The sequence below is a fragment of the Phocoena sinus genome, chromosome X (assembly GCF_008692025.1).
Source record: "Phocoena sinus isolate mPhoSin1 chromosome X, mPhoSin1.pri, whole genome shotgun sequence".
NCBI lineage: Eukaryota > Metazoa > Chordata > Mammalia > Artiodactyla > Phocoenidae > Phocoena > Phocoena sinus.
The window spans coordinates 60,955,623-60,982,930 of record NC_045784.1 but is presented as its reverse complement, the minus strand read 5'-3'; the positions used below and the strand labels follow the sequence as shown (position 1 = coordinate 60,982,930).

Genomic DNA, 27,308 nt, shown 5'->3' with positions numbered 1-27,308 from the left:
GAAAAGACAGGGCTACAGCAAACAAAATTTTTTGAAAAAAATAAAAGATTCGTAATCCCATCGCCCTCATGCAATTTTCATCTTTGCCTATAGCTTTCCGTCCTTGTCCACAGACACAAATAATTTTGCATAGCTGCAATTAGACCCCATGTACCATTCTGTGTTGTTTTTTTTCAATGAACATATCATAAACATGTTTTCATATTTAGTCTTCCAGAATTACAATTTTTAACAGCTACATAATGGTTCATCACTGACACTAAATTCCATAAGAAATTTCTCATGTGGGATTTACCATAAGGGACAATGTCCTCAGTAACAGTTTTATAATGCACACAGAAGAGATTTTCATATTACTTTCTTGTAACTACCCTGGCTAAAAGCCAAGGGTATAACATTAGAGCATTTCTGCAGGGGCCGAGCTAATATGGTTCAGGCATGTAACCTTCTGGTGCTCTAACTTGATCTGAGGACACAACTTAAAATGCCACCTAAAGAAGTGGATGGATAGAATGTCCCTTATAATATATTCCATAAATATCTCTTCTCACAGCCAGGCTTTTGACAGGACCTCAGAGGCTGACTACATTTATTCTCTGATGAAGCTCAGAAGAGTTGGTATGCTCTGTTGTTGACTGAGGCAGGATCCATATGTTTTGGAAGCCAGATGAACAGGTGGTTGGGTGACAGGGTTAACATTCTGGCTTGAAAGTTGAGAAGCTTGACCAGTGTTGTTGCCTGCGTGGAAGTTGACCTTGCATCCCCATGGAAGTAGGGTGCAGGTGAAGCCAGATTTTTCTTAGGAAACAGCTTTTGGAACTGAGTTCCACACCACAGAGGAGGGTTTTTTTTTTTTACCTCCTTGGCCGTGCCGCATGGCATGTGGGATCTTAGTTCCCCGACCAGGGATCAAACCCGAACCCCCTGCACTGGAAGTGCAGAGTCGTAACCACTGGACCGCCAGGGAAGTCCCCAGAGGAGGCATTTTTGATCTGAACAATTTTCAAAGCCCATAACCAGTCAGGTGTCCTGGGCATAAGAAGGGAATTCTCGTAAATATTCCAATGGATCCTCTGTTTTTAGGAACTGTAGGGTCCCAGTGTGTCTGCCAGTATGTATTAGCTGCAGAATGGGGTTTTATATTGACCAATTGAATCTTGGAGACTGTCACCAAGGACAATTGAAATTTTTTACATAAATGAGATTGAGCTGTTATTTCTGGCACTAATTGTATACCAGAGCCCATTGCCTCTTAAGAACTACATCTAATGTGTGATAATACTATGTCAGCAGACTAAAGGTGGATTCATTTTTTAAAATTAATTAATTAATTAATTTATGACTGTGTTGGGTCTTAGTTGATGCACGGGGGCTTTTTCTAGTTGCAGCGAGCGGGGGCTACTCCTCGTTGCGATGCGCGGCCTCTCACTGTGGTGGCTTCTCGTATTGCGGAGCATGGGCTCTAGGCACGCGGGCCTCAGCAGTCGTGGCATACAAGCTCAGCAGTTGTGGCTCACGGGCTCTAGAGTGCAGGCTCAGCAGCCGTGGCCCACAGGCTCAGTTGCTCCACGGCATGTGGGATCTTCCCGGACCAGGACCTGAACCCGTATTCCCTGCGTTGGCAGGCAGACTCCCAACCACTGTGCCACCAGGGAAGTCCCCGGATTCATTTTTTATTTAATAATTTTTATTGTATTAACATTACAGCCATAAAACAAAAAAAACTTTTTAAAAATAGGGAAATAGAATAAAATAATTACCCACAAACCCACCATCTTAACACAACTATCATTAGGATTTTGTATACTTCCCTTATTTTTTCACCACCGTATTTTTACATATTTATATTCACGTTATGTATATAAATTTGTGTCCTGTTTTAATAATTGTAGTTACACAAGTAATACATGAATAGATTTTTCTTTAAAATTTTAGAACATTACAGAAAAATCTAAAAATCCCTTAAAAAAAAATCCCTTTGGTCCCTTATCCCATTCACCTTTCCTCCCTCCTTGAAGTTAGCACTGTCATTAGTTTGATATGTACTCTTCCAGACCTTTTAAAAAAATACTCTTACATAGGAAAAATGTAGTATTGTTTTGTGTGCAATAAATGATTACATTCAGCAACTGACTTTTTTCACACAAAAATGTTTTTGAGATCTACCTTTATTGATACTTCTAGCTCATTCCCTGTAACTGCTGTATTATATCCCATTTAACGAATATGTCACATTTTATTTAGCCATTCCCCAAGGGAGAATTCTTATGTGTGTGTGTGTGTGTGTGTGTGTGTGTGTGTGTGTGGCAAGAGGGTTAATAGGTCTGCTAAACTGCCTTAGTTTCCCTGGTGTCACTTGGAGCACATTGATGCAAAGAGACAACCTGAAGTAAGAAAAAAAATAAGTCACTTTAGGAACCCTCCTACACTGTTGGTGGAAATGTAAACTGGTACAGCCACTATGGAGAGCAGTATGGAGGTTCCTTTAAAAACTGCAAATAGAGCTACCATATGATCCAGCAAACCCAGTCCTGGGCATATACCCAGAGAAAACCATAATTCAAAAAGATACATGCACCCCAATGCTCATTGCAGCACTATTTACGATAGCCAGGACATGGAAGCAACCTAAATGTCCATCAACAGAGGAATGGATAAAGAAGATGTGGTACACATGTACAATGGAATATTACTCAGCCATAAAAAAGAATGAAATAATGCCATTTGCAGCAACATGGATGGACCTAGAGATTGTTATACTGAGTGAAGTAAATCAGACCAAGAAAGACAAATATATGATATCAGTTATGTGTGGAATCTAAAAAAAGGCTACAAATGAATTTATCTACAAAACAGAAATAGAGTTACAGATGTAGAAAATAAACTTATGGTTACCAGGGGGTAAGGGTGGGGAGGATAAATTGGAAGATTGGAACTGACACATATACACTATTATATATAAAATAGATAACTAATAAGGACCTACTGTACAGCACAGGGAACTCTACTCAGTACTCTGTAATGCCCTATATGGGAAAAGAATCTAAAAAAGAGTGGATATATTATGTGTATAACAGATTCACTTTGCTGTACACCTGAAACTAGCACAACATTGTAAATCAACTATACATCAATAAAATTTTTTTAAAAGTCACTTTACATGCAGACGCAGAGATGCCTGATCCTCAGATCACCATCCTGTGAGTCTAGATTCACAGTGCTGTCCAATGGAACCTTCTATGATGATGGAAATATTCTATATCTGCTTTGTTCAATACAGTAGCCACTAGCCACATGTGCTTATTCAGCATTTGAAATGTGGCCAGGCAACTGAGGAGCTGAAGTTTTAATTTAATTTAAATTTGGTGACATGTGGCTAGTGGCTACTGTATTGGATGGTGCAAGACTCTAGCGTATGGTAATGGAAGCCACAGTTTTTTACAAATTATATCATCAGGAGCTCTAAGACAATTGCATCCACCCTCTAAAGGTCAATGAATGATGCTAAGATCTTGTGTTGGTCCCTTTACATGTTCTACTTTTAAGTCTCCTTGTTCCTGATTTGCAGGTGGGTTAAAAGATGGATTATCATACAGAAAAGACAAGGTTGCTGGAAATCCTTTCTGGGAAATGACTATACTCAAACCAAACCATGTAGAAATTAACTTCTAATTCCAACACTCTCGCATGACATTTAATAATTGAACCCCCCCCCATCAGCCATCCCACTAGCCCAGTGAAAGTTTCAAGGATGACGGAAGCAATACACAAAGTCAACAGAATAATACGAATATCTTAACAAAAACAATCTTGGCTATGAGCTGTCGAGTTGTTTGTCATAAATGGGTTTAGACCCGGAGAGAACTAATCTACTTTCTTGTTTGCCATAAATGCCTCTGGGACTTCCCGAATCCCCATCCAGATCTCCTTTATCACCCAGAATGTTCCCGACTGTCCCACATAGTCTGCTAAATCTATAGCTCACGTAGATAGGCACGTGGTTATGCAATTTGCTCCCAGAGTAGGCTCCAGAATGTCCAGACCTAGTGTCCAGTTGATCTTCCCTGGCAACATCAGGCAGATATGACAGCACATGTGGGCTGAAGAAATACATAGTGTGCCCCTGGGGAATAGTGAGGCACGAGGCACAAACACACATACTCTTAATACAGATAATAATAAAATAACATGAAAAATATGCTAGCTATGCCTGTAATAAAAATCCATGACCAGCTCAGCTCCTCTTTTTCATGCGGGTGCCAATGTATGAAAGTATGTATATACATATACCTATCCTCTTGTCTTTCCCTCCCCCCTCCCGTTTCCTGTTCTTTTATGTTTACTTTCTCTGATCTCTTTGCTTAGTCTCTTTCTCCTTCTGCCTCTGGCAGTTTCCACTGCTGATCCCCTTTCTTCTTTTCCTGAGGCCAGTCTTATAGCATCCTTCAACAAGGTCATGCACTTAGTTAATCTATGAGTGGTATCAGGCCATTAAGGTACAAGTTAAAGAGAAAGGAGGCTTAAACACAGTCCTGTTTTACTTGTGATTGTCGTCTGGTGTATCAGGGGACCTCTATCTACCCTTAGACTTTCTATTTTAAACTTTTTAAAAAAGAAAGTCCCCCCACACTCACTATAGGAATAATGCTGCTTAAATAATGTGTTTATTAAAGAAAAATTGTGAAATACAGAAAAGAATTGTTTAAAGTAACTGTAGTTCCATCGCCCAGTGAAAACCACAGCCAATAATTTGGCTACATTTCTTTCCAGCATTATTTTTCCCTTCCACATAGATTTTTTTTTTTTACAAAAACAATGTAATCACACTATACATACAATTTTGTATTTTTGGTTTTGTCTTTTTCCCACTTAACATATAAGTGTGTTTTCAAATGATTACACAGGTTTATAAATATAATTTTAGCGCCTACATAATATTCTATAAGTTGGATGCACCATAGTTTAATCATTTCCACGTTACTCATCATTTATCTTGAAGTGGTATTGAATGAGGATTTTCACAAGCATTGATTACCAAGGATCTATGTTAAGCACATATGGATAGCCTCCAAACAGTAATTGCCCATGAAATCACAGGAAAATTATAGTTCAATGAAAGCTTCAGTTTTTCAAAGCACAGTAGATTTCTCCATAAAGTTTAAGAGAGTATAATAGTAGTCAATCTTATAGTAGTGTCAGGACCTCCTTCTCGATGATGACAGCCTGGCATAGTAGAAAGGAAAAAATACTTTGGAATCAGACTTTCTTTTCTTTATTCAATAATATTAATTGAGTGCTTATTGCATGCACTGTAAATACACCAATAAGGAAAACATGGTACATGCCCTAATGGAACATATAGTCTAGTGAAGGTCACAATCAACTCATGTAATTACATACAGCATGATAAATGCTAAGATTGGAGAAATGTGGGGGGCTATTGATGTATTAGTGAGGGACACCTAACTTGGACTTGGGGGATCAGGAAGGCTTCCTGGAGGAAGTGGCGTTTAAGCTTAGTTGTGAAGGATGAGTAGGAGTTAGCAGGCTGAAGATAGGGAGGGGACTAGAGGAGAGACTGTGTGTTCCAGACATAGGGAACAGCAAGAATAAAGGATTATAAGCATGAGAGAGACTCTCTTTATCTGAAGAGAGTCTTTATTTTGCCTTTGTTATTGAAGAATATTTTTACTGAACATAGAATTCTGGGTCGCCAGTGATTTTTTCCCCCAGTAATTTAAAGATGTTTTTCTACTGTCTTCTAGCATCCATAGATTCTGAGGAGAAGTCCATTGTTATTTGAATCATTGTATGTAATGTGCTGTTTTTCTCTGGCTGATTTCGAGATTTTCTCTTGATCTTTGGTTCTCAGCAGTTTGACTATGATACACATAGGTGCAATTTTCTCCATATTTATCCTGTTTGGGCTTTGCTGAGCTTGAATCTTTAAATATATGTCCTTCACCAAATTTGGGAAGTGTTCAACCATTTTTTCTTCCAATACTGTTTCTGGCCCCATTCTCTCTTTTCTCTCCTTCAGGGATGCTAATCACACATATTTTAGACCACTGATGTTCTCTCATGGGTCTATAAGGCTCTGTTCATTTTATTTCAACCAACTCTCTTCTTCAGATCAGATAGTTTTTATTGCTGTACCTTCAAGTTCACTTACTCTTTCCTCTGGTGTTTCATTCTGCTATTAAGTGCATCTAGTTAATTTTTTAAATTTCAGATATTGTGTTTTTCAGTTTTTGAATTTCCATTTAGTTCCTTTTTATATTTTCTATTTCTCTGCTGAAGTTTCCTATCTCTTCATTCATTACCAGGGCATTTTTCCTCTCCTCATTGAGCATCATCATCTCAGGGTTGGCCTCCATGAATTGTCTTTCCCTTGAGAATGGGCCACATTTTCCTGATTCTTCATATAGTGAGCAATTTTAGAGGGTTTACTGGACATTGTGAATGCTATCTTGTGGAGTCTCTGGATACTGTTATCTTCTCTGAAGAGTGAGGATGCATTTGTTTCAGCAGGCAATTAACTTGGTTAGATTCAAACTAAAAACCCTGCCTTGCCTGTGGTGGGTGGCAGCTCAAATCTCAGTTCCATTCTTTTAGTCTTAGATGAAAGTTGTTTTCAGTCCACCCTGCGCATGCATGGTTTAGGATAAGTCTTGGGAGAAATTTATACAGATAATTTAGGGTTCCTCCTCAGGATGTCTTTCTGATATATCCCCTCATTTTCTAGAGACTGTCATTTCCCCAGATCCTGTCCTCTGGTTCTATAGGCTAGAAAGATGAGGGCTTCCTGTTGTAGTTTTAGCGATGTGGCTGATGACTACAGCCTGCCCTCAGGCTAAATCCATAAAAATAGGAACCCTGGCCCCTGCTGTTCCCTTCTTCTAAGTTCCAACCTCCATCCAATATCTGCCTACTTTTGTTTACTCTCTGGAGCTTTCATGTGTGTGTGTGTGTGTGTGTGTGTGTGTGTGTGTGTGTATTTTGTCCAGAGTTTATAGTTGTTACCAACTTTATTCCTATTTGTTACAGGTTTATTCCATCAAACCTGTGAGAGAATCTCAGATGAGCTTACTTCACATTTTGGGGGGAAAATCATTGCCCCTTTCTTTTTCACCTTAACATTTCTCTATATTATTACCCATATTCTCCTCTTGCTTCAGAGAAAAAGGCTAACTTGTTTACTTTTCCCCATCACCTCCTATTTTTAGCAGGAACTACAGTTCTTCCAACCATTTATTCAGTTATTCAACAAATATATATTGAACCAGGCATTGAACTAGGCATTATAGGTAACAAGAGTAAGTCAAAATAGACCCTACTTCACTGAGACCTCTCTCTTCAAGGTCATCAAACGTCTGGCTTCTTAATCACCAGATCAAATAACCTTATCTCAGTCTTATCCTTTCTAACTTCATTGATCCATCCTCCATTGACTCTGGTGACCAGTCTCTCCTTAAAACTCTCTTTTTCATCTTCCAGTTCTCTCACCTCATTGATTTCTCCTCTCATTTTCCAATTAGAGGAATTCTCGGAGATTTTGTCCTTGGTTGCTTTGTTCTCTTGTCCTTAGTAGTCTTAATCTTAGTGTTTCAACTACTACTTACATACCCAAGACTCCAAGTCTCTGTCTGCAGTCCTGACATCTCTCCTGAGATTGAGACTTGAATTTCAGCTGTTTGTCTCCACTTCGTTGTCTAACAATCACAGTAAACTGCACGTAGTCAGGATCCAACTCATTATGTAGCTCCTGAACCTATTCTTCCTCCTATGCTTCCTATATTGATTAATTTTGATACTGGAAGTGTATAATTAAATAAGAGCTGAATCAGGGCTGTTGCAAAAGGGATTTTTGCATTGGGTGGGAAGTTTGACAACAGGGAAATCTCTAAAGTCCTTTCTAATTCTGTGATTCCATTATGGTCCCAGCACAGTGTTGTCCATTTCCTTCAAGGAGCTTGCAATTGAATCAGGGGAGACAACAACTGAGTGATAGCTAGTCCTGACTTCAAATGCAGCAGGAATTCAGAGAAAGGAGATAGCGTGCACTGAAGTAGTAAGAGAAGGCTAAGCTAAGGTATTCAAAGGTAGAAGCTGTATCCTCTGTTTAATTTCTATCCCCACACACCATTCTCTGCACAGTGTAGAAGCTCTATAAAAACTCTTTGAATGATTTTGTAATCATCATTAATGTTTATTGAGTACACATTGAGTGCATAGTTCTTCACTAATGATTCAGGGGTTAACCAAGATTTGATGTAGTCTCTGACCTTTCCCAATCAATTAGTCAACCAACAAATATTTGCTGAGCGCCTATTATTTGCAATGCACCATGCTAGGCATTATGGGGGATACACGATGCAAGAGAAATAAAAGTCATAGTCTCTTCCCTTAGGGAGTTTACGGTATGGTTGGTAAGATGAGACATAAATGTACACAAGACTAATTAAAAATGCGAGTCAGAGCCAAATGAACACTACAGACAAGAAGTCTGTAAAAAATTTCAAAAGTACAGATTACTGTAGACTGGATGAATATGGAGGCTTTATGGAGGAGGTGGGACCTGCACTGGGCTTTGAAGGATGGGCAGAAATTAAATAGGCTTGAAGTTATCATAGGTATTAAGAAGATAGAATTCAATACAAAAAGTTTCAGATTAAAGGCCAGATGAAGAACATCTAGGCAGGAGCAGGCAACTTACAGCAGAATGTTACTAAGCTGTTGTTAGTGACATTCTACCCCTTAAACAGTTTTTTTTTTGGTCTTTATTTCTCTCCTTTTTTCCTTTCCTAATTCTTTTTCCATCTTACACCCTTTATGATGACTCCTTTTTAGCCCTGTATGGGCTAAAAGGATCTTCTCTGGGAGGCAGGTTGAAAACCTGGGCTCCAAAACCAGACTGGCTGGGTTCAAATCCTGACTTTACCACTTATTAGCTGTGTGATTTTGGGCAAATTGCTTAATCTGTCTGTGCCTCATTAGTAAAATGCAGCTATAAAAATAGCACCTATGTCATAGGATTGTTCTGAGGATTAACTGAGTTAAAATACATAAAGTGATTAAAAGAGTGCCTGGCAGATAGTAAGTGTTCAATAAATGTTAGCTTTTATTAAGGGAAGAAAGCTGGCTAATTGCAACATTATCAGCTTTCCAGGTCTTATTGTTGCTAGATGATTCATTATATAATTAACAAACACCTGTATGGAAGCTGGAGGCCAAACTCTTGTCAGCTAAAGGGTTAGGTCTTTAGCAACACCTGATAAACATGCATAGATACTCACACACTTTGGCCACACCACTTTTCCTCAGATTGCCCTCACCCTTAGGCGATCGAGAGATTCTTTAGTAAAGTAAATACAATCACCAACTTAAGTAGACAAGTTGACTATTTAAAGGACTTTTCATCAACATTGGAAATGTTTCATTAACATTTCATCCAACTTTCAGAAGGGATTTAGTTAAAGTAGAGATGATCCCTAGGGAGGCGCCAGGTGAAATTAGAGTTAAAGGAACTTCAAGAGGAGAAGTCACTACTAGTAGTAGGCAGTTGGATGGATGTGTGCAGAAAGAGAGCGGGGCTCCATAGAAAGGCAGGTAAACTCTGGATCAACATTCCCTGGAGTAGATTGTATGTCATGAGCCCTGCTCTCTGGATTTCCTTTCTGCACTACCTCTTTTACACTCAGACCCTCCCCCTACTCCCTCCCTGCAGTTCCAGACCCCTGCTCCCAAGAACACAAACACTCCAAATTATAGGGGCTCTTGATTTGCCAATTCCTCAGGACAGTCTGAATAGAGACTAGAAAGAAGTTCTTGTCAGTATGATTGCGTATGACTGATTCGGAGATTGTGCAATCTCCTTTGGGAAAAATTTAAAGACAGAAAGATGGATAGATGTATGTTTAAGGTCCAGTATTGCCTGTGGGCAGGAGGATGAACTAATGAGATTCCTTCCAATTTGAGGATCCTAAATCTCTCTCTCTCATTCCCCTCCCAACACTGGACTCCTTTTGGCAAAGAATGAACATAGAGAAATCCAATGAGAGGAAAACGCGCATTGCTCTCACATCATGCTCTGATGTCACCTGTTTGCCAAGAGATTTGCCTTTTCTATTCTATTCTGTGTGTGTGTGTGTGTGTGTGTGTGTGTGTGTGTATAGGAGCCAGCTGATAACAGCTGTCAATTGCATTATTACTGCAAAACATTTAAGTAGCCCAGTACCCTGCTACTCTCCTCTCCACCTTATCAAATCTTTCTCTTAAAAAAAAAAAAAAAGACCATGTATTTACACCTCATTGTGAATTTAACTTTCGCAATTCTCCAAGGGCTATTTGATTTTAAGCCTTTTCCTATTACTTACCTGTATATTCAACTTCTCTCTTTCTACGAAATTCTTCCCCCCCACGCCAGTCGTTAAACATATTCAAGCCTCCTTTCTCTTTAAACAAACAGACAAACAAATGCTTCTTTGTCAATGCATTGCTCTCTAGCTACCACATTCCTCAAATCTTGGGCAAGCTTCTTTAAAGAATAGTCTGTACTAAATGTTTCCACTTCACCTCTGATTCAATTCTTTTTTTTTTTTTTTTTTTTTTTGGGGTACGCGGGCCTCTCACCGTTGTGGCCTCTCCCATTGCGGAACACAGGCTCCGGACGCGCAGGCTCAGCGGCCATGGCTCACGGGCCCAGCCGCTCCGCAGCATGTGGGATCTTCCCGGACCGGGGCACGAACCCGTGTCCCCTGTATCAGCAGGCAGCCTCTCAACCACTGCGCCACCAGGGAAGCCCTGATTCAATTCTTAATCTGCTGCAATCTGGGTTCTACTCCCAGCGCTCTACCCAACCTCTCACCTTTAGGTAATTGTCAAATTGAGTGTACATTTCCCAGGTTTTATTTGACCATTCTACTGTATTAAACACTGTTAACCACCTACTTTCCTTTTGGAAACATTTTTTATCCCACTCCTTCAGATCACTATTGTCTCCTGGTTCTCTTTCTACCTCTCCGAAAATTCCTTCCTGGGTTTCCTTCACAAGCTTCTCTTCCTGTGCCTGTCCTTTAGTTTTTTTCCCAGATGGAAATAGTTTTATTTTTTCTGATTAAAAAAAGGTACATGTTTATTGTTAAAAATCAGGTCCTTTAGAAAATTATAAATAAAAACATAAAACTGAAACCCCACCACCACACAGAGGTAACTACCACTAACATTTTAATTTATATCCTTCTAGTCTTTAAAAATTATCATATATATCATATACAGTAATACAAATGGTATCATATTACAATATTTTTTTCACAAATAAGATCTTTTATTTGTCACCATTAAAAGTCTGAATTTTAAACAGATTCTTGGACTGGCAGCTAATATCCATCAACTCATTCAACTTTAGCACCTGTCTCATCCCCAGTAGCTTTTCCAGAACTACTACCTTTTTTCCCCTTTTAAAATTTATTTATTTATTTATTTATTTATTTTTGGCTCTGTTGGGTCTTTGTTGCTGCGCGCGGGGTTTCTCTAGTTGCGGAGAGTGGGGGGCTATTCTTCGTTGTGGAGCACGGGCTCCAGGCACGTGGGCTCAGTAGTTGTGGCTCACAGGCTCTAGAGCGCAGGCTCAGTAGTTGTGGCACACAGGCTTAGTTGCTCCGCGGCATGTGAGATCTTCCCGGACCAGGGATCGAACTTGTGTCCCCTGCATTGGCAGGCAGATTCTTAACCACTGTGCCACTAGGGAAGTCCCAGAACTACTACCTTCACCATGTTGCTCCATGAGTTTTCCCAATTCAAACTTGGGCTTGTTCAGCATTTTTACTTTTCTAACAAAGACACCATGGAGCGGATAAATAGATTGGCAAGTGTTTTCTATGTCTTTTCCAATGCTGTCTGGAATCAATTTATTGACTACCTCTTTCAAGTCACTTGTCTGCACCTCTTGGGTCATGATTTCCATCATCTTCTTCCGAATTTGGTGGACCTGCTGGTGCTGGGCATAAGAGGTCTTCCGAATCTGATTGTTGCATTTTTTAGTAAAACCCACACAGAATAGATGAAGCAAATAACCATCGGTAGTCTTGACGTCAACGTGAGCTTCAATCATGGTACTTTCTTCTTGGCTCCTTTTTTGCTGCTTTTTGTAAGGCGCCTGTTCTTGCTGACCGCCATGGTGTACAGTATTTTTTTACCAGCTTTTTTTCACTTTTTTTGTGGGCATCATTCCATATCAACGAATATAAGAACATTATTTTACATGGATACATAGGAGAACCCTGAATTTGGCCATTTACACAAGACACTGAGTTTTATGATCAAGGTGAAAATTTTGAGCCAAAAGTTTTGACAAATAACATTAATTTTTTTTTTGGCGGCACCCCATGGATTGCAGGATCTCAGTTCCCCCATCAGGGATTGAACCCGGGCCCCAGCAGTGAAAGAGTTGAGTCCTAACCACTGGACCGCCAGGGAATTCCCATTTAAAATATTTTTACAATACAAAAGCACTTAAACATAAATGAAATGAAAATGAAAAACAACTCTCCCTGCTGTCCCTGACTCCTGTTCTCCAGTTCTGCTCTCCAGAGACAACCAGTATTACAAGTTTCCTGAGGTCAAAGGTGTTGTTTGTTTTTTTTAATACATACTGCCAATTAGCTTCCCAGAAAGGTTGTACAGATTTACACTCTCATCAACATTGCATGCCTTCATCAATTTTTAAATATTCTGTCCTTGCCTCTTCACATTTTTCTGTCTACACTGTATGCTAGTAATTCCCAAATCTCTAATTCTAGTCACACCCTCGAGCTCCAGGCCTGTATTTCCAGCTGCCTCCTGGACATTTGGATGTCCTACAGACACCCCAGATTTATCCAAATTGAACTCACTGTCTTCCCTCCCAAGCTCACTCTTCTTTCTGTAATTCCAGTTTTGATTGGGGATACCAGCAATCCACATAGTTACCTACCTCAGAAACCTAGGAGTCATTTTATCTATTTTCTCTCTCTCCCATCAAATAGTAATAATAGCTAATAGTTACTGAGGACTTACTATTTGCACATATTTTATTTCATTGAATTCTCACAAAAGCCCCGGGGTAGCTTTTAGTCTTCTTTCCATTTTACAGAGGAGGAAAACTTGTTGGATAACATGCTCAAGGTTATACATCTAGGAAGCAATGATCTAAACCCAGGCAGCCTAAGTCCATAGCTCACACATTTAAGCCCTACACTATACTACCACCATATCTATCAGATACAACTCCTATCTATTTTATTTCCTCAGTCTCAGCCTTCTCTCTTCCCTTTTCTCCATTCCCACCACCATCATCTGATTCCAAGTACTACTGTATCAATAGATACTCATAATTGGTCACACTCAACTCAGGTACATCTTCCATGTTGCTTGCAAAATAATCCTTCTAAAACACAAATCTGATCATGCCTTTGCGTGTGTGTGTGTGTGCGTGTGTGTTGTAGATCCTTCAGTGGCTTCTTATCGTCTACATTATAAAACCAAAGATCCTTTGCTTAATATAGAAGGATCATCCTCATCTGCCCATCCTCAGCCAGGCTACCTCTCTAAGCACTTCCACTACACAACCTGAATTGGTGATAATTGCCTAAAAATATCATGCTGTTTCTTATCTGGATGACTTTGCATATGCTATTCCCTCTGCAAGAAATTACCTTTCCCCATTTCCATTCCAGTTTGTCTTTTCATGTCTGTCAAACTCAGATGTTTCCTCCTCCAGGAAGCCTTCCTTAATTCCTCCACTTACTCATGTCCTATGTGCTGCTTGGAATATTCACTTATTTTGTATTTGTCACATTATATTGGTCTATTTACTCGTCTCCTTTTCTAAAACATTAACTCCTTGAGGGCGGGGACTCTCTTATTGAACTCTAGGTCTTTAGTGTTTAGCATGGTGCCTGACGCGTAAGTAGTTGCTTAGGAGATATCACTTAAATTGAATTAAATAACTTAACTGTGAAATTATAGGGCCTTGTACTCCGTTGAAAGAATTTCAGGCATCAATGATATGGGAAATTTTTTTTTTGAGCAGAAGAGGGCTGGTGCAAGGAGGAGAAAGGATGACCTAAAATCACCACCTTTACTGTGGGCACTACCCTCTTCATGTGGGCCATGTGCAAATTAGTCATACAAATATTAGTATTTCTATAGATATTCTCATGTAGACACATATTCTATCTCCATTATGGGCTGTAAGCAACCTCAGAGCAGCGCCAAATTTGGAGTTTCGCAGAGTAGCGACAGAAGGTGTTGAAATAAATGCCCTCAGTTTGCTGAGAAATGTAATATCCGAGTACACCTGAAATTAGCTTTTATGTGGTAACAAGTGGAGGATGAAGATATGCCCAAATTTTCCTGAAAAGTGAGAATGAGAAATCATCTTTGTATACCCCATCCTCGCTGCTTTCCTGACACCATAAGTAGCGCTCACTGAGTGCTCAATTGTGTGTGAGATGACTTGAAACTACTAGTGGCACAAGTGGCCGGGCTGCGTTTTAGGTTCTTAGTACCATTGTTGAAACCCCACCGTCGGGAAACCACCATTCTATTTTCGCGCAAAACCAGGACTTATTCAGGTCACGGGGCTTCGGCCTATCACTGTCCGGTCCTAGCTTGCGGGGCAGTGCCCACCGCTGATTGATGCACAGTATAAGACAATTTCTTGGCTTGAGGAGCAGCGATTGGCGGATCTCCCCTGTAGTGCTTCCTAGGATACTGGGAGTGCGTATTGGAGACGCAGGTTCCGGGGCGGCCACAAACACTGCCCGGAAGTCTGAATGACGCCTCCTCGGTACAGGACTTCCAGCCGTCCGCTTCGCCGCTATTCAGGGTGCCGGGCCCCGGGCCGCGACGGCGTGCGCGTGCGCGCGTGCGTGCGTGGGCGCGCGTGCGCGGCGCCGCAGTCTGTGGGTTGGCTGGTTATTTTGCAAGCGGGAGGGGCCGTGCGCGCTCCTGCTTTCGGTCTCTGTCCCCCATCCCCCCTTCCCCGGTCCCGGTCTCTCCTTCGGAAAGATGTCGGACACGGCAGTAGCTGACACTCGGCGCCTTAACTCGAAGCCGCAGGACCTGACCGACGCTTACGGGCCGCCAAGTAACTTCCTGGAGATCGACATCTTTAACCCACAGACGGTGGGCGTGGGCCGCGCGCGCTTCACCACCTATGAGGTTCGCATGCGGGTGAGTCACGGGGTGAGGGAGACAGCTGAGGGAGGACCGGGCGACTGGGCGGGGAGGGCGGGGGTGGGCGGGGGGTGAGGCTGCCATAGGGAAGGCCAACGGTGGAGAAGACGCTGGAGGGGTCATTTGGGGGTTAGGGGCTTAATAGGTTTGCAGAGAGGTCTGCCCACTCGGTTGTGGCCCGAGGATACAGAAAACTCCTGAGGGGGGACATCGGACCGGCGTGAGGGAAAACAAGTACCCATGAGCAAGAAGTGAAGCATGGCTGGAGACGGTGGGGAAGGATGGAGAGGATTAGAGTGAGGAATCCCAGGAAATAGGAATCAGGACTGCAGCGACAGAAGGAGGGAAGGAGGAGTGGAAGAGGGCTGGGGGATGGAGAGCCAAGGCGATATGCTGCAGGGTCCCATAACTAAACTAGGCTGTGGGAAGTCAGTCTGAAGAAGGGGGACAGGAAGGCCCAGAGGAGCTTCTTCTTAATGAGGTCTCTGTGGATGATGGAGTTGAGCAAAGCCTAGATTAAAGGGAAGAGAGATTCCAGGAACGGGAGACAGGACAGTGGGCTTGGTGGAGCAGAAATAAGAAGGGGAGTCTCCTTGAGACTGAGTGCTTCCCAGACTTATGTAGAATTAACATCTGAAGGAGAGAAGTGTTTAATGCTTAAGTTTTCTCAGGTACTACATGCTCACTGGAAAACCTGACCTTGCACTCGGATTGGCGGATTATCAGTCGCTACCCTCCTCCTGGGCTGACCCTTTAGATTTGAAGTATCCAGAATATTTATTTCAGTATTTACTGGCTCTCATTTGGCATTTCTGTATATGAATGGCCATTTGCTCTTTCTGCCCTAGATTAACCTTTTGGATTCATTATATTAGTCCCTAGTCTGTAGTTAACTTTAATATATGACATTTCAGGACTGCCCCAGGAGTGGTTTCTTCCAGTGTGCATTACAGAGGACTTTATTCTCTAGTTCTTAGTCCACGATGCAAGGATGGAATGTGCAGAGTACATGGTTTGCAGTTTCTTTGGCCCCATTGAAGTGGTTACAGGCAAAAAAGTTTGAGAGCCATTTCCTAATTTTCCTTATGTTTTCTTCTCAGACTAGAGGGCCAGAATATTCTCTATGGACAGCATGCTGCTCAAACAGCATTTGAAGACCTAAAAGAGTGTATGTGCTTTTATTTTTGAATGAATGAATTGAATGAGTGTGCTCTCCCACCTGGGCTTTGAAACCCAATTAAGAAGCGATGATCTCCAAATTCCAAGTTTGGCAAAGTCCAAACTGAAGAAAGAAACGCAAATAGAAAAAAATGAGAAAAACTTGTCTATATAAGAACTGTTTGAAATCATCTCTTTGGGGAAGAATGGACATTAGAGCCCTCAAAATATGATAAAAGCTGGGAACTGTTAATGGCAGAGAACTTAATTACCCGAGGAATCCTGGGCATAACTTGTTCAGTGTAAGAACTCTCTGCTGTGGGGTTTTGGAGACATTGTCTTGATGTATTACCCAAGAGCTGTAGGGATTATGAATGGAATTGTTCTCTACTTCAGGCATTCTAATAAAACAGGAACTGTTCATCTAGTGCCTACTGTGTGCCAGGCACTGAGCTAGGTTTTAGTTTCTAAATCCTTACAAAAACAAAATTTTACAGATAGAAAACTGAGGAGGAATGCAGTTTAAGTAATTTGCCCAAGTACACATAGCTAATAAGTGTCATGGTTGAGATTTGAACCCAGGTCCATCTGACTCCAAAGCCCACCATACTCTTTCCACTACACTTTAGTCTCTTTGGCAATGCTTAGTTGCAAAACTTTAGTGTGCAATATTTTTTTTTAACCCACTAAGTTTTTCATCAGTCTTTTCCACAATTACTAATTGTATAGTGATTGATGATAGGGTTGATGGCAGTTCCTAATTCTGTGGGTTTGAGTTAATTTGTATTTATGTTAATTTTGTATGGCCATATAGGCTTTTAATATTTTTCTTGAACTCTGTTTTGGGGAAAATTGGTGAAACCATTTGGTTTGAAATTGCTAATTTAAGTGACTGATCACGGTAGGCATTACAGGGAGCATGAGACTCAAGAGAATGGGCTTTGGGAATTAAGCATTGTGTATGGTAGAAGCAGATGGCACTGCCTTGTTTCTTTGTATAATAGCTCAGGGAAGGAATACCCACCCCAAGAAATAAGGAGTCTGGAGAGGTATTCTGGTGGCTTAACAAGATATGTATGGAACTTTTCAAATGTCAGTTGTCCTGTGGACTTGAACTTTGCTTCTTTCTCCCCTTTCCCTTGATTTTGTGTTGATCAGAGCCAAAGGACTCTATATGCTGTGCTACACAATCGTGTCTCCCTCATATAATTTTGTAGGTTGGAGTTGAGAGAGTATCCTAGTACATAGTATCCCCTTCCTTAGATGGCTAGGTGCTGAGGTGAAAGGCCGTTACTGTCACCATCCTGTGGGGGTGGGGAAAGAATAGCATTTTTGTAAGTCAAAGGAGGAAGTTCACAAAATGGCAGTGGGTGGTTTTGCTGTGTCTTGGAAGAATCTACTCAGCACTTTTTTTCTTTTCTTAGATCCTTCTGTTGGCTTCTGTAAAGGCCTACTGGTTAAGGTTCTACTGTTTGAGGATCACAGTATTTGTAATGAACTCTGGTGGAAACCTGGAATCTCATGATACTGAAGGGCTTTTTTACTTGAATGATTATTTTTACTCTCAGCTTTATTGAGATATAATTGACAGATAACTTTGTGTAGGTTTGAGGTATAGAATGTGATGATTTGATACACATATATACTTTGTGCAGGATTCTGAGAATGTTCTCTATAATGGCTTATTGTGAATAGGTAATACGTGCACATGGTACAAAATTCAAAAGGTATAAAAATGATATACTATAGTTATTGAAAAAAATCTGTGTATAAGTGGACCCATGCGGTTCAAACCTGTGTTGTTCAAGTGTCAACTGTACTGTAAAAATGAAGTCTCCCTCTCTCCCTCTGCCTTCCAGAGGTTCCCCTTTCTGAAGAAACCGCTGTTTCCATTTTCTTATTTATTCTTCTAAAAAATAGTTTAGGTAATAAGATATTACTTTACATATATCTCACTCCACTTCAACCTATTGACATTCCTGGGACCTTGATCCTGAGTAGAGTTGTAACTAATGTAAGTTGGCCAGTTATTTGGCTTTTGATGCCCTATACCTAGAGCTAGATCCTGAAAAGACAGTTTCCAGACTTGAGGACTACAAAGCATGACATAGTGAGGAATGTGTGAAGCTCTAGCATAGCTCCAATGCTCTTTACCTGCTCTGAGTTAGCTGTGGAGAAAGGAGAGAAACTAGCTCCTTTTTTTCCCATCTACTGATTTGAATTGACTGGTGGGAAATATAGTCAGTATTAATACATTTGTTTGGCCATTTCTACTTAGAACTTGTAGATAGGAGTAAGGATCAGGGCTTTTTGTTTGTCGGAGGTTCCTGTTGCCATTGGAGCCTTGGGAAAATTCTCAGTGATTAAGATGTGGGAATAAGCCGATTTATATCAGGGAGCGAGCCATGGTAAGCCAACTTAACGTAAGTGCTATTTCTGCTGCACTTTCTGGATAAGGAAAGGGTAAACAGATACATAGGGCCACTATTAATCAATTGAGTATTTACTGAGTAACTTGCATAATCTGCACTTAGGGAGATGCAGCAGTAGTCATGGCTCCCGATTTCAATGAAATTATAATTTAGTTAGGTAGCAAGACTAACATAATGCTTGAAACAGTGGTGTGTCAGGCAGTACTAAAGTCTGTGTGTCATAGGAGTTCAGAGGAGAGGGAGACCAATAAATTAAACTGGTGTTGTCAGGACAGATTTCCTGGATGAAGTGGGACTTGAGCTGGGCTTGTAGAATGGAGAGGATTTGGACAGGAAAAGCAGAGGAAAGCATACTTTGGAGGTGCTTATCTCTTGTTGTTTCCAGGGAACTTAAATTCACTTTTCAACTGAAAATGTAATGCATGCATATGATAAATTCAAATTGCACAATGAAAAATGTGACCTACCCATTCCAGTTGTCTAGTCTTATTCTCCAAAGTCAATCATTGTTATCAGTATTTTTTCATAAATATTTAATTCATAAATATATATACATCTACATATCCCTTTTAAAAACAAATAGAGGCAGGCTGTATATACTGTCGTGTGCCTTGATTTTAATGCTTAATATCTTTCCATACTGGGACATATATATCTTTTGTATTCTTTTCATAGTTGTATTCCACTGTACAAGTGTACCATAATTTATTTAACCAGTTATCTGTTGATAGACATTTATTATTATTACAAATGAGAAAATTCAGTGAAAACCTTTGTACATACATATTTATGTACAACTTCAAGTCTATTTGTGGATAAATTCTAAGCAGCAAGGGACTTCTAATCACCACCTGTGACAAGGCTGGATGTGGTAAGGATTGGTATTCACCTGGTGGTGTTTGAAAGGGTTCTAGGAACATGGTCCATAGGAGCTGTTTCTTTCTTAAGACCTGTCCAAGTGGTGGTGATAGGTGGCCATCACAGGCTGACATTTCTTACCATCTCTGTTCTCTCACATTCTTTCTTCCCTGTAGACAAACCTACCTATCTTCAAGCTGAAGGAGTCCTGTGTACGACGGCGCTACAGTGACTTCGAGTGGCTAAAAAATGAGCTGGAGCGAGATAGTAAGGTATGGCCCTGTTTCCTGTGTGGCACCCTTGGGAGAGGAGATCTGCATAGGTTTGTAAAATCTTGAAGGCAACAGAGAGGGTGAACACACTCTGTCTACCAAATCCCAATATATTGGATCTGGGTGATACCCTTTGAAACTTGAAAGTGGTAAGTTCAGGAGAAATTGTAAAGAAAAGCTATTAGTTGACTTAGTGGCTAGAAAAGTCATACAACTTAATTCCTTTAGGTGCTAAAAATGGAAAGTGTAGCTAAATTTTTGGATGGTAGTGGACTGTCAAAGAAAGTGAAGAATATTTGGAGTTTACTTCCTTTCTTTTGAGATGGTAAACCTGTCCTCCCACAGAAACAGAACTGGATTAATTTTTGACCTGAGCCACCCCCTGACTGTTCTTATGACCTCAGTTCTTACAAGTTGCTGAACTATGGCATAGGATGGACCCTATGCCTAATAGGAAATGAAGTGTGTAGTGCTTTACCACCTTATTTCGTCTCTGTGCTCTCCCGTGTGACTGATATTTTGCGTCTGCCTACAGATTGTAGTACCACCACTGCCTGGGAAAGCCTTGAAGCGGCAGCTCCCTTTTCGAGGAGATGAAGGGATCTTTGAGGAGTCCTTTATTGAAGAAAGGAGGCAGGGCCTCGAACAGTTCATTAACAAGTAAGCCAAGTTCCTGGGGATTCCTTTTGCTACTTTTGCCACTTTGGTCTTTCTATATGTTTCGTCTCTTTCCTCTTTTGTAATGGGTAATATGATGTGGTGCCGATTGTGTGCTGGGCTCACTGGACAGTAAAACTCCATTCCTTTGAGCAGAATTCCGATCCTGTACCTCAGGGCCTGAGAAAGCGCTGCATGTTGGATGTGTCTAGGGATTTCCCCCACCTTACACCTCTATCCCCTTCCCTTCTGCAATATTAGGGTTGAAGTGGTACCCTGCTGCTGTCCTCTGCTTGCTTGAACTTCAGGGCTGACTTTGCCCTTCTTCCCCTGTCCACATCCACAGCCCTGTCCCTCTGCAAATTCTCTCTGATCCCAGATACAACTGATAACCATCTTGGTCTCTTTATAGAATTGCTGGGCACCCACTGGCTCAGAACGAACGCTGCCTACACATGTTCCTGCAGGAGGAGGCAATTGACAGGAACTACGTCCCTGGGAAGGTGCGCCAGTAGGAGCCCCTCTCACCACTTGCCCTCTACTTTCCTGCTGAAATGACATTGGTTTTTACACTAAGCCTCTCTCTCTCTCTCTTTGATCTGAAGTTGGCTCTCCATCCCCTGGCCTGATAGACTGTCTGGCATTGTGTTCCTTGGTACCTGACTATACCATGGGCACTCTGCTAGGATCCTCTCCTCTGAGGAGAGGTGGGAAACCACAGGCAGATGCCCTTTGCTTGGGGTTGGGGGGTGGGTGGGGGGATTGGACTGGAAGGCAATTTCTTGGGCATTTACCCATGCCAGAAGGCTAACCTTGCGGGGGGCGGGTCTTGTGCTGGTGGGGCACTTGGGTACATACTGATGCTGCAAGTCCAGGGGATTTTTCTTACTCTTAGGTTTAACCAGGAACACTGAGCAGGGAAAGACCCTGCCTTTCCTACCTGCATGAACTTTTTTCCTTGTGGGGAAGGTGGCAGAGACCGAAAAGCTCTCGTTTTCTCTAGGCCCGTTCCCAGTTTTCTCAAGAGTTTCTTTTGTTGTACTTTCTCTCTCCCTTGTTGCTTTTCATGGCAGTAATTCTAGAGTCTAAGCAGTCTGTTGTGTGGAGCAAGGTGTGTGGGTTTTCTAGGCCCATCATCATGGCTGCTTCAGAGTCAGAAGAAAGCCATAGGGCAGTTGGGGAGCTCCTGTTGCCTAGCCCCTTTCCTTTGTGGCTCCCCACTCTGGCTGCCTATTCTCGCTCACCAGCAGGTGAGTCAGAATGGGCTGGGCCGGCAGTTCTCCCTCCCCAAGCCCTTGCTACTTTTATGGGTTAGCTTTGCAGATTTGGAGGCTTGAGGGCTAGGGGAAACTCACCACTGCCAGGTAACTCCCTGAAGGGTGGGAGTGGATCATTTTCTAGGTACCTCCCAGTGGTAGGGAAGGGCATCACCACTCTCTTCCTTCCATTCTCCCTTCCCCCCATCCCATTTAGTGCTGCCACAAGACAGAAAACACATGAACAAACCACACAGTCTCTGACTTCTCCTAAGCACTTTGAGCTATTGATGGGGCTTAGGGGCAAGAGTTGTCGCTGCCCTCCCCAGCTTGGTCACAGGGTTATTGAACTGCCTGCACTTGTTTCCCATGGAACCCCAGCATTCTCCCCGGAAGCTGAGCTAGGGTTAGCACCTGGGTATAGATTTCTTAAAACTTAGAGTCTGAGGCAGCTTCTTGAGGCTGGCGACTTTCCTGGGCTTCTGTCTGGGATGTAGTGGTTTGTTTGCTGGGGCCCGATATCTGTCCCAGGTGGTGGGATGGGAGCAGGTTAACTCTGGTGTCAGGTCAAAAGTGGGGCTCTTTGCTTAGACACCCTATCATGGAAGGACTGGAATTCTTTATATAGGGTCCTGAGGAAAAGGATTACTGATTCTGACAAGACCCTGATCGGAGAGATTAGGATTGGATTTTGATATGGGGTTTGGAGTCCATCTAAATGTTGAAGTTCCCTGACACAGATCAGCTCTTCAGCTGCCGGGCCTGTGCCAGGGGCTGAGCAGCCCCTAGAGTGAGGCTCTGCTCCCTTTCCCACCTTCCCAGTGTCGGTGTTGTTGCTGCCTTTTTCATTTGTATCCTCTGTTATTGACTTTTTTTAAAAAAAGATTTCTCCTTTCATTGTGCACAAGTGCTGAGAGCCTGAGGCCCCATTTCTGCTGTGTATATATCCTGACTCGGGGCTTTTATTCAGCAAAATGTTCATTCTTCTGTCAGACAATGTCATATTCAACTCTGTTCATATTAAACCACTGTGAAGCAAGCCTCTGTTTCCTGCTTAAGTTGTAAATTTAGTATTTTTTAGTTTCTAGGATATTCTGGGTATTGTGCAGAAATTATACAACATGGTCAATGTCCTGAAGTGATAAGTAATTTTTACATTTAGATTTTAAAAAAAGCAGAATCCTAGCTGCCTGTAGCAGTATTTACCTATCTTTCTTGCAACATGCAATTGACTTTGTCACAGAGGTAATGCATCTGCTTGCAGGAAGTAGCCATAGGTCTCAGTAACTGTGGTTTGGGTCAGATTTAGTAGATTTGGTTTTTAAGCTTGTGGGTGTGTGCTAATTTGGGCAAAATATATTTATTGTGTGTGTGTGTATAGGTATATGTATATGCTATCTGTGTACATAAATACGTTTGTGCATACGCTCATCCTCCGACACACCCTCACACCCCTTACAAACACTATTTCTTTCATAGGCTTTTTACCTCAATTGAGCTGTTTTTCTTTCACATAGATTTGATGCAGGCAGAAAGGTGAGTGAACTCTGAGAATTTTTGATGGATGGATATTTTCACTTGACCAGTGGATTCTGAAATGGCTTCATCCACAAAGTGGGTTTTGGGAAAGGTTTGGGATGAGAGGTTAGGTAGGAATCTTGACATTTGGGGAGTCCAAGGTAGTTTTAATCATGTAGTTGAGTGTGGAAAGAAGGTATAGAAAGTGATGTGGTCAAAACATTATGAATTAAGATGACTTAACAATGGTATTTGGGTACAAGTAGAAGAGTGGGGGCTGAATTGAAGAAGTTAAGAGGTTTTGGTAGTTCAGGAATTAGATGACTAAAGATATATGAGAGGATAGGGAAGAACAGCCGTTTCTGTGAGATAAGAGAAAGGAAGAGTAATAAGAGAAATGCAACCTTCACAGGCAGCAGTGTTGGAGAATGAATAGAGAGTAACTAGAAAAAGCAGCTGTAAAATAAAATATTAAGCTGGGCTGTGATGGGGCGGGGTGCTTGAGGTAAAATAAAATGATTACATTCTCTTTCTTCAGAGACCTTATACTTCTTATACTTTAGTTCAGGAGATATCTAAACAAGACAAAAAAATGCTAGAGACAAAATAAGAGGTCCAGATGCATCTAGTTAGTTGTCTAAACTTTTTAAATATCAGGTAAATTCCCTCTTTGGAGTCAAATGTAACTGGGTCCTGAAAGAACCCCAAATCCAAGCTCATCAACACTGAGAAGGAGAAGCATACTTTTATAAGGAATTCAAGTTTATGCATGCAGCTAGGCATTTACTACTAATTAATCCCCTTTATCCATAGCACAGAAAGCAGCTCAACCTTTCACTGGGACCTGGGGGACAGAGGCTAACAAAAATTTTTGAACATAGTAGCTAGAACCAAAAGAAGTCTAAATCCTCACATTCCACAGGTGCCTTATCCACCCTCTGAACCATTCTTTGAGATGAGTTGAGCTAGTAAAGGGTGGGAGAGGTGGACAGCATTCAGGCTTCTCTGGAGTTTTTGTTGGATGAGGTGTCCTATTTAAGACACTTCCATCTTCAAATACATGCTGTAATAATTTAAGTAAAATTACTTTTTTGCTTTGGAAATGCAGACCAGCTGCTCACTTCCCATCCTTGAGGACTGTTGAGTCATCTCTGGTCTTCTCTTCTTAGACACAATAACAGTTCTAAGTTTTCCTCACTTCACTCATTTTTAACCCTTTTATCTTTATTATTCTTAAATCTCTCCAAGGTCCTCATATGTCCCTAAGTCATAGAGTCTAAAACTGGACACCACTTTAATTATACCCTGAAGTTTAGGTGGTTGTTAGTCCATTTATACTTCGCAGTGTTCAAGTTTACTTTTAAAATGTAAACACTTTGTGACTAATTTAGCTTGTGGTTCTCTGCCACTCCCTTCCCGACCACCCACCACCCCTCATTCTTCTTATCTGTTTTTTTGCCTTGTACAAAAAAAATTGTTCCCTATTTTACTTTTATTTTCTCTCTCCCTCCTGTCTGTCTGTCTACCTGTCTATCTATCTGTCTGTCTCTGCTATTGAGAACAGGAAAGTCATTCCTTACAAAACAGACAAAATGGGGGTAATTATTCACATTATACAGAATAAAGGATTCTTTAAATCATGACAGGGTTTCTTTAAATAGGTGCTTCCTATGGTGGTTTTAAGTGTTTGTATATAGATCAACAACTACTTAATGTAGAGAAACTGAAGGTAAAGGATTAAGAGGCACTGCCAATTGAAGAACAATCAGAAATTGGATAAAACAGTAGTTCTTAAGTGAACAGTAAAATAGTTAGATTCACAGAAATTTATGCATTACTTTTCAAGAAAATTGTTATGCCAATAATTTCTTTCATCTAGATACAGTCAACTTTTGATCATCTGTGCTAGTAGAGGGATATACTTTTTTATTTTGTTATGCATTTTCTAAAATTTAAATATAGGGATGTCTGATATTCATAAGACTTAAAAAATATTCCCTAATACGTCATCAGAATAAAGACTCAGGAAAATCTGAAAAGTAGTAGAAAGAGTAATAGGCCTGGAATAGAAACCTGGGTTCTGGAGCTGGCTATGCTATTAGCTGGCTATAGCACCTTAGGCAGATTGCTTCACCACTCTGGGCCTGTTTTCTCAGCTTTAAAGTGAGGGGATTTGACTAAATGATATCTGAGGTACCTTAAATCTCTAATGCTTATGATTTCTAACCCTTGCCAAGGAGTTGAGAAACCCTGGAGGTGATGCCACCAAAAAGGTGAAAGCACAATTTCCCTGTGTGATGGAATTTGCTGTAGTGCAGTTAGTTTTCTCTCCCAGAAATGAAAGACTCTTCACTTATCCTGATTAGATTTTGTTTGCCTATATCCTGTTGTGTCAAATCATGAGTACCCCCATTGAATCTCCGTGGTGATTTGATTTACAGCTGCCCTAATTTTATCATAGGTCTTCTAGCTGAAATTTTTATTTATTATTTTTTTTTTAATTAAAAAAAATATTTTTTGGCCACACAGCATGCAGGATCTTAGTTCCCCAACCAGGGATCGAACCTGCGCCCCCTGCAGTAGAAGGGCAGAGTCTTAACCACTGGACCACCAGGGAAGTCCCTAGCCGAAATTTTTAAATGAAATAGTCACCTCATAACTATATGTAATTATTCTTATTTAAAATATATAAATTATAACGATCTGATTATAAAATATATAAATTATAACTTGATCTGATTTAAAATATATAAATTATAACGATCTGATTACAAAATTATAACTTATCTGATTACAAAAAATTACAGTATTATAAATTATAACTTGATCTGATTATAAAAGTGCCTATTTTGTTAAAATGTTTTATTGTGATAAAGTTCAAAAGTAATTAATGCTAATTGACAAAATTGAAACAAAATATAAATATGTAGAAAGTGAGATTTCTCCTTATTCCCTAATCCTATTCCCATTCCTCAAGAATAACTTAATTTGGTATGTGTCTTCCTAGACTTTTTTCTATGCACAAATATATGTATATGAATATATACGTATATTCATACACACATACAATCATCGAATATAGTTTTTTGAAAACAAAATGGGATATTTTATGTAGTATTTTGCAACTTTATCACTTTGTAATATAGTGTGGACTTCCTCTCACATTAGTACATGGAAATTTACCTCATTTTTTAAATAACATTTCATAGTGTAGTTGTATCATCAGCCACTATTACAAGTAACGCTGCATATAACCTTGCTCGTGTGTTTTAAGTGTTTCTGTAGGATAGATTTTGAGAGAAGGAATTCCTGGGTCAAAGGATGTGTGCATTTTAGATTTTGATAGGTACTACTAAGCTACTTTCTTGAAAAGTGCCGTTTAGGGCTTCCCTGGTGGCGCAGTGGTTGAGGGTCCGCCTGCCGATGCAGGGGACACGGGTTCGTGCCCCGCTCCGGGAAGATCCCACATGCCGCGGAGCGGCTGGGCCCGTGAGCCATGGCCTGCGCGTCCCGAGCCTGTGCTCCGCAACGGAAGAGGCCACAATAGTGAGAGGCCCGCGTACCGCAAAAAAAAAAAAAAAAAAAAAAAAGTGCCGTTTAGATTCCCACTTACAGCAAATGAGAATTTCTGTTTCTTCCCAAAAGTGGAGAAATTCCTGTTTCCCTATAGTTTTTTTGCCAAAAGTGGGAAAATATTAAACAATTCATAATTATCCAAACTAGTTGGTGGAAGTGGTATTTCTTAGTTTTAATCTGCATTTTCTGGCATATTTAGTTGTAATGATACCACTATCAGGTTTTCAAAAATTTCTCCACACATTTCATTTTAGTTGTTCTAGAAGCAGTATTTATTACTGCTAATTGAGTATCCCTACACTTCTCGCTATAGAAAAACCAATAATCTCAATTAAAGGCCCTGGATGTTCCTAGCCTTCTTC

At 40.8% G+C, this 27,308-nt stretch overlaps 1 protein-coding gene and 1 non-coding gene across 3 annotated transcripts; one reads left to right on the top strand and one right to left on the bottom strand.

Moving 5' to 3' along the window:
• The first annotated feature begins 14,803 nt into the window (after window positions 1–14,803).
• SNX12 (sorting nexin 12) lies at window positions 14,804–22,892 on the top strand. Of its 2 annotated transcripts, none has more exons than XM_032620654.1 (4): window positions 14,804–15,216; window positions 19,844–19,939; window positions 20,475–20,599; window positions 21,009–22,892. In XM_032620654.1, exons 1-4 carry the CDS (start codon window positions 15,052–15,054, stop codon window positions 21,109–21,111), a joined length of 489 nt encoding a protein of 162 aa, XP_032476545.1. In that variant the 5' UTR covers window positions 14,804–15,051; the 3' UTR covers window positions 21,112–22,892. The 2 variants fall into 2 exon arrangements, with proteins under 2 accessions (XP_032476545.1, XP_032476547.1); XM_032620656.1 differs by having other exon boundaries at window positions 14,914–15,204.
• Window positions 22,893–25,914: 3,022 nt separating this feature from the next.
• Window positions 25,915–25,987, bottom strand: TRNAR-UCU. Its single transcript has one exon. It is a non-coding gene; the product is annotated as a tRNA-Arg (tRNA).
• Window positions 25,988–27,308: the final 1,321 nt, after the last annotated feature.

What these genes read in the sequence shown, in the direction of transcription:
- SNX12 (XM_032620654.1), top strand. Translation starts at nt 15,052, where the DNA reads ATGTCGGACACGGCAGTAGCTGACACTCGGCGCCTTAACTCGAAGCCG. An exon ending in CCTATGAGGTTCGCATGCGG is followed by an intron (nt 15,217 to 19,843) that starts GTGAGTCACGGG and finishes TCTTCCCTGTAG; the next exon opens with ACAAACCTACCTATCTTCAA. An exon ending in AGCTGGAGCGAGATAGTAAG is followed by an intron (nt 19,940 to 20,474) that starts GTATGGCCCTGT and finishes GTCTGCCTACAG; the next exon opens with ATTGTAGTACCACCACTGCC.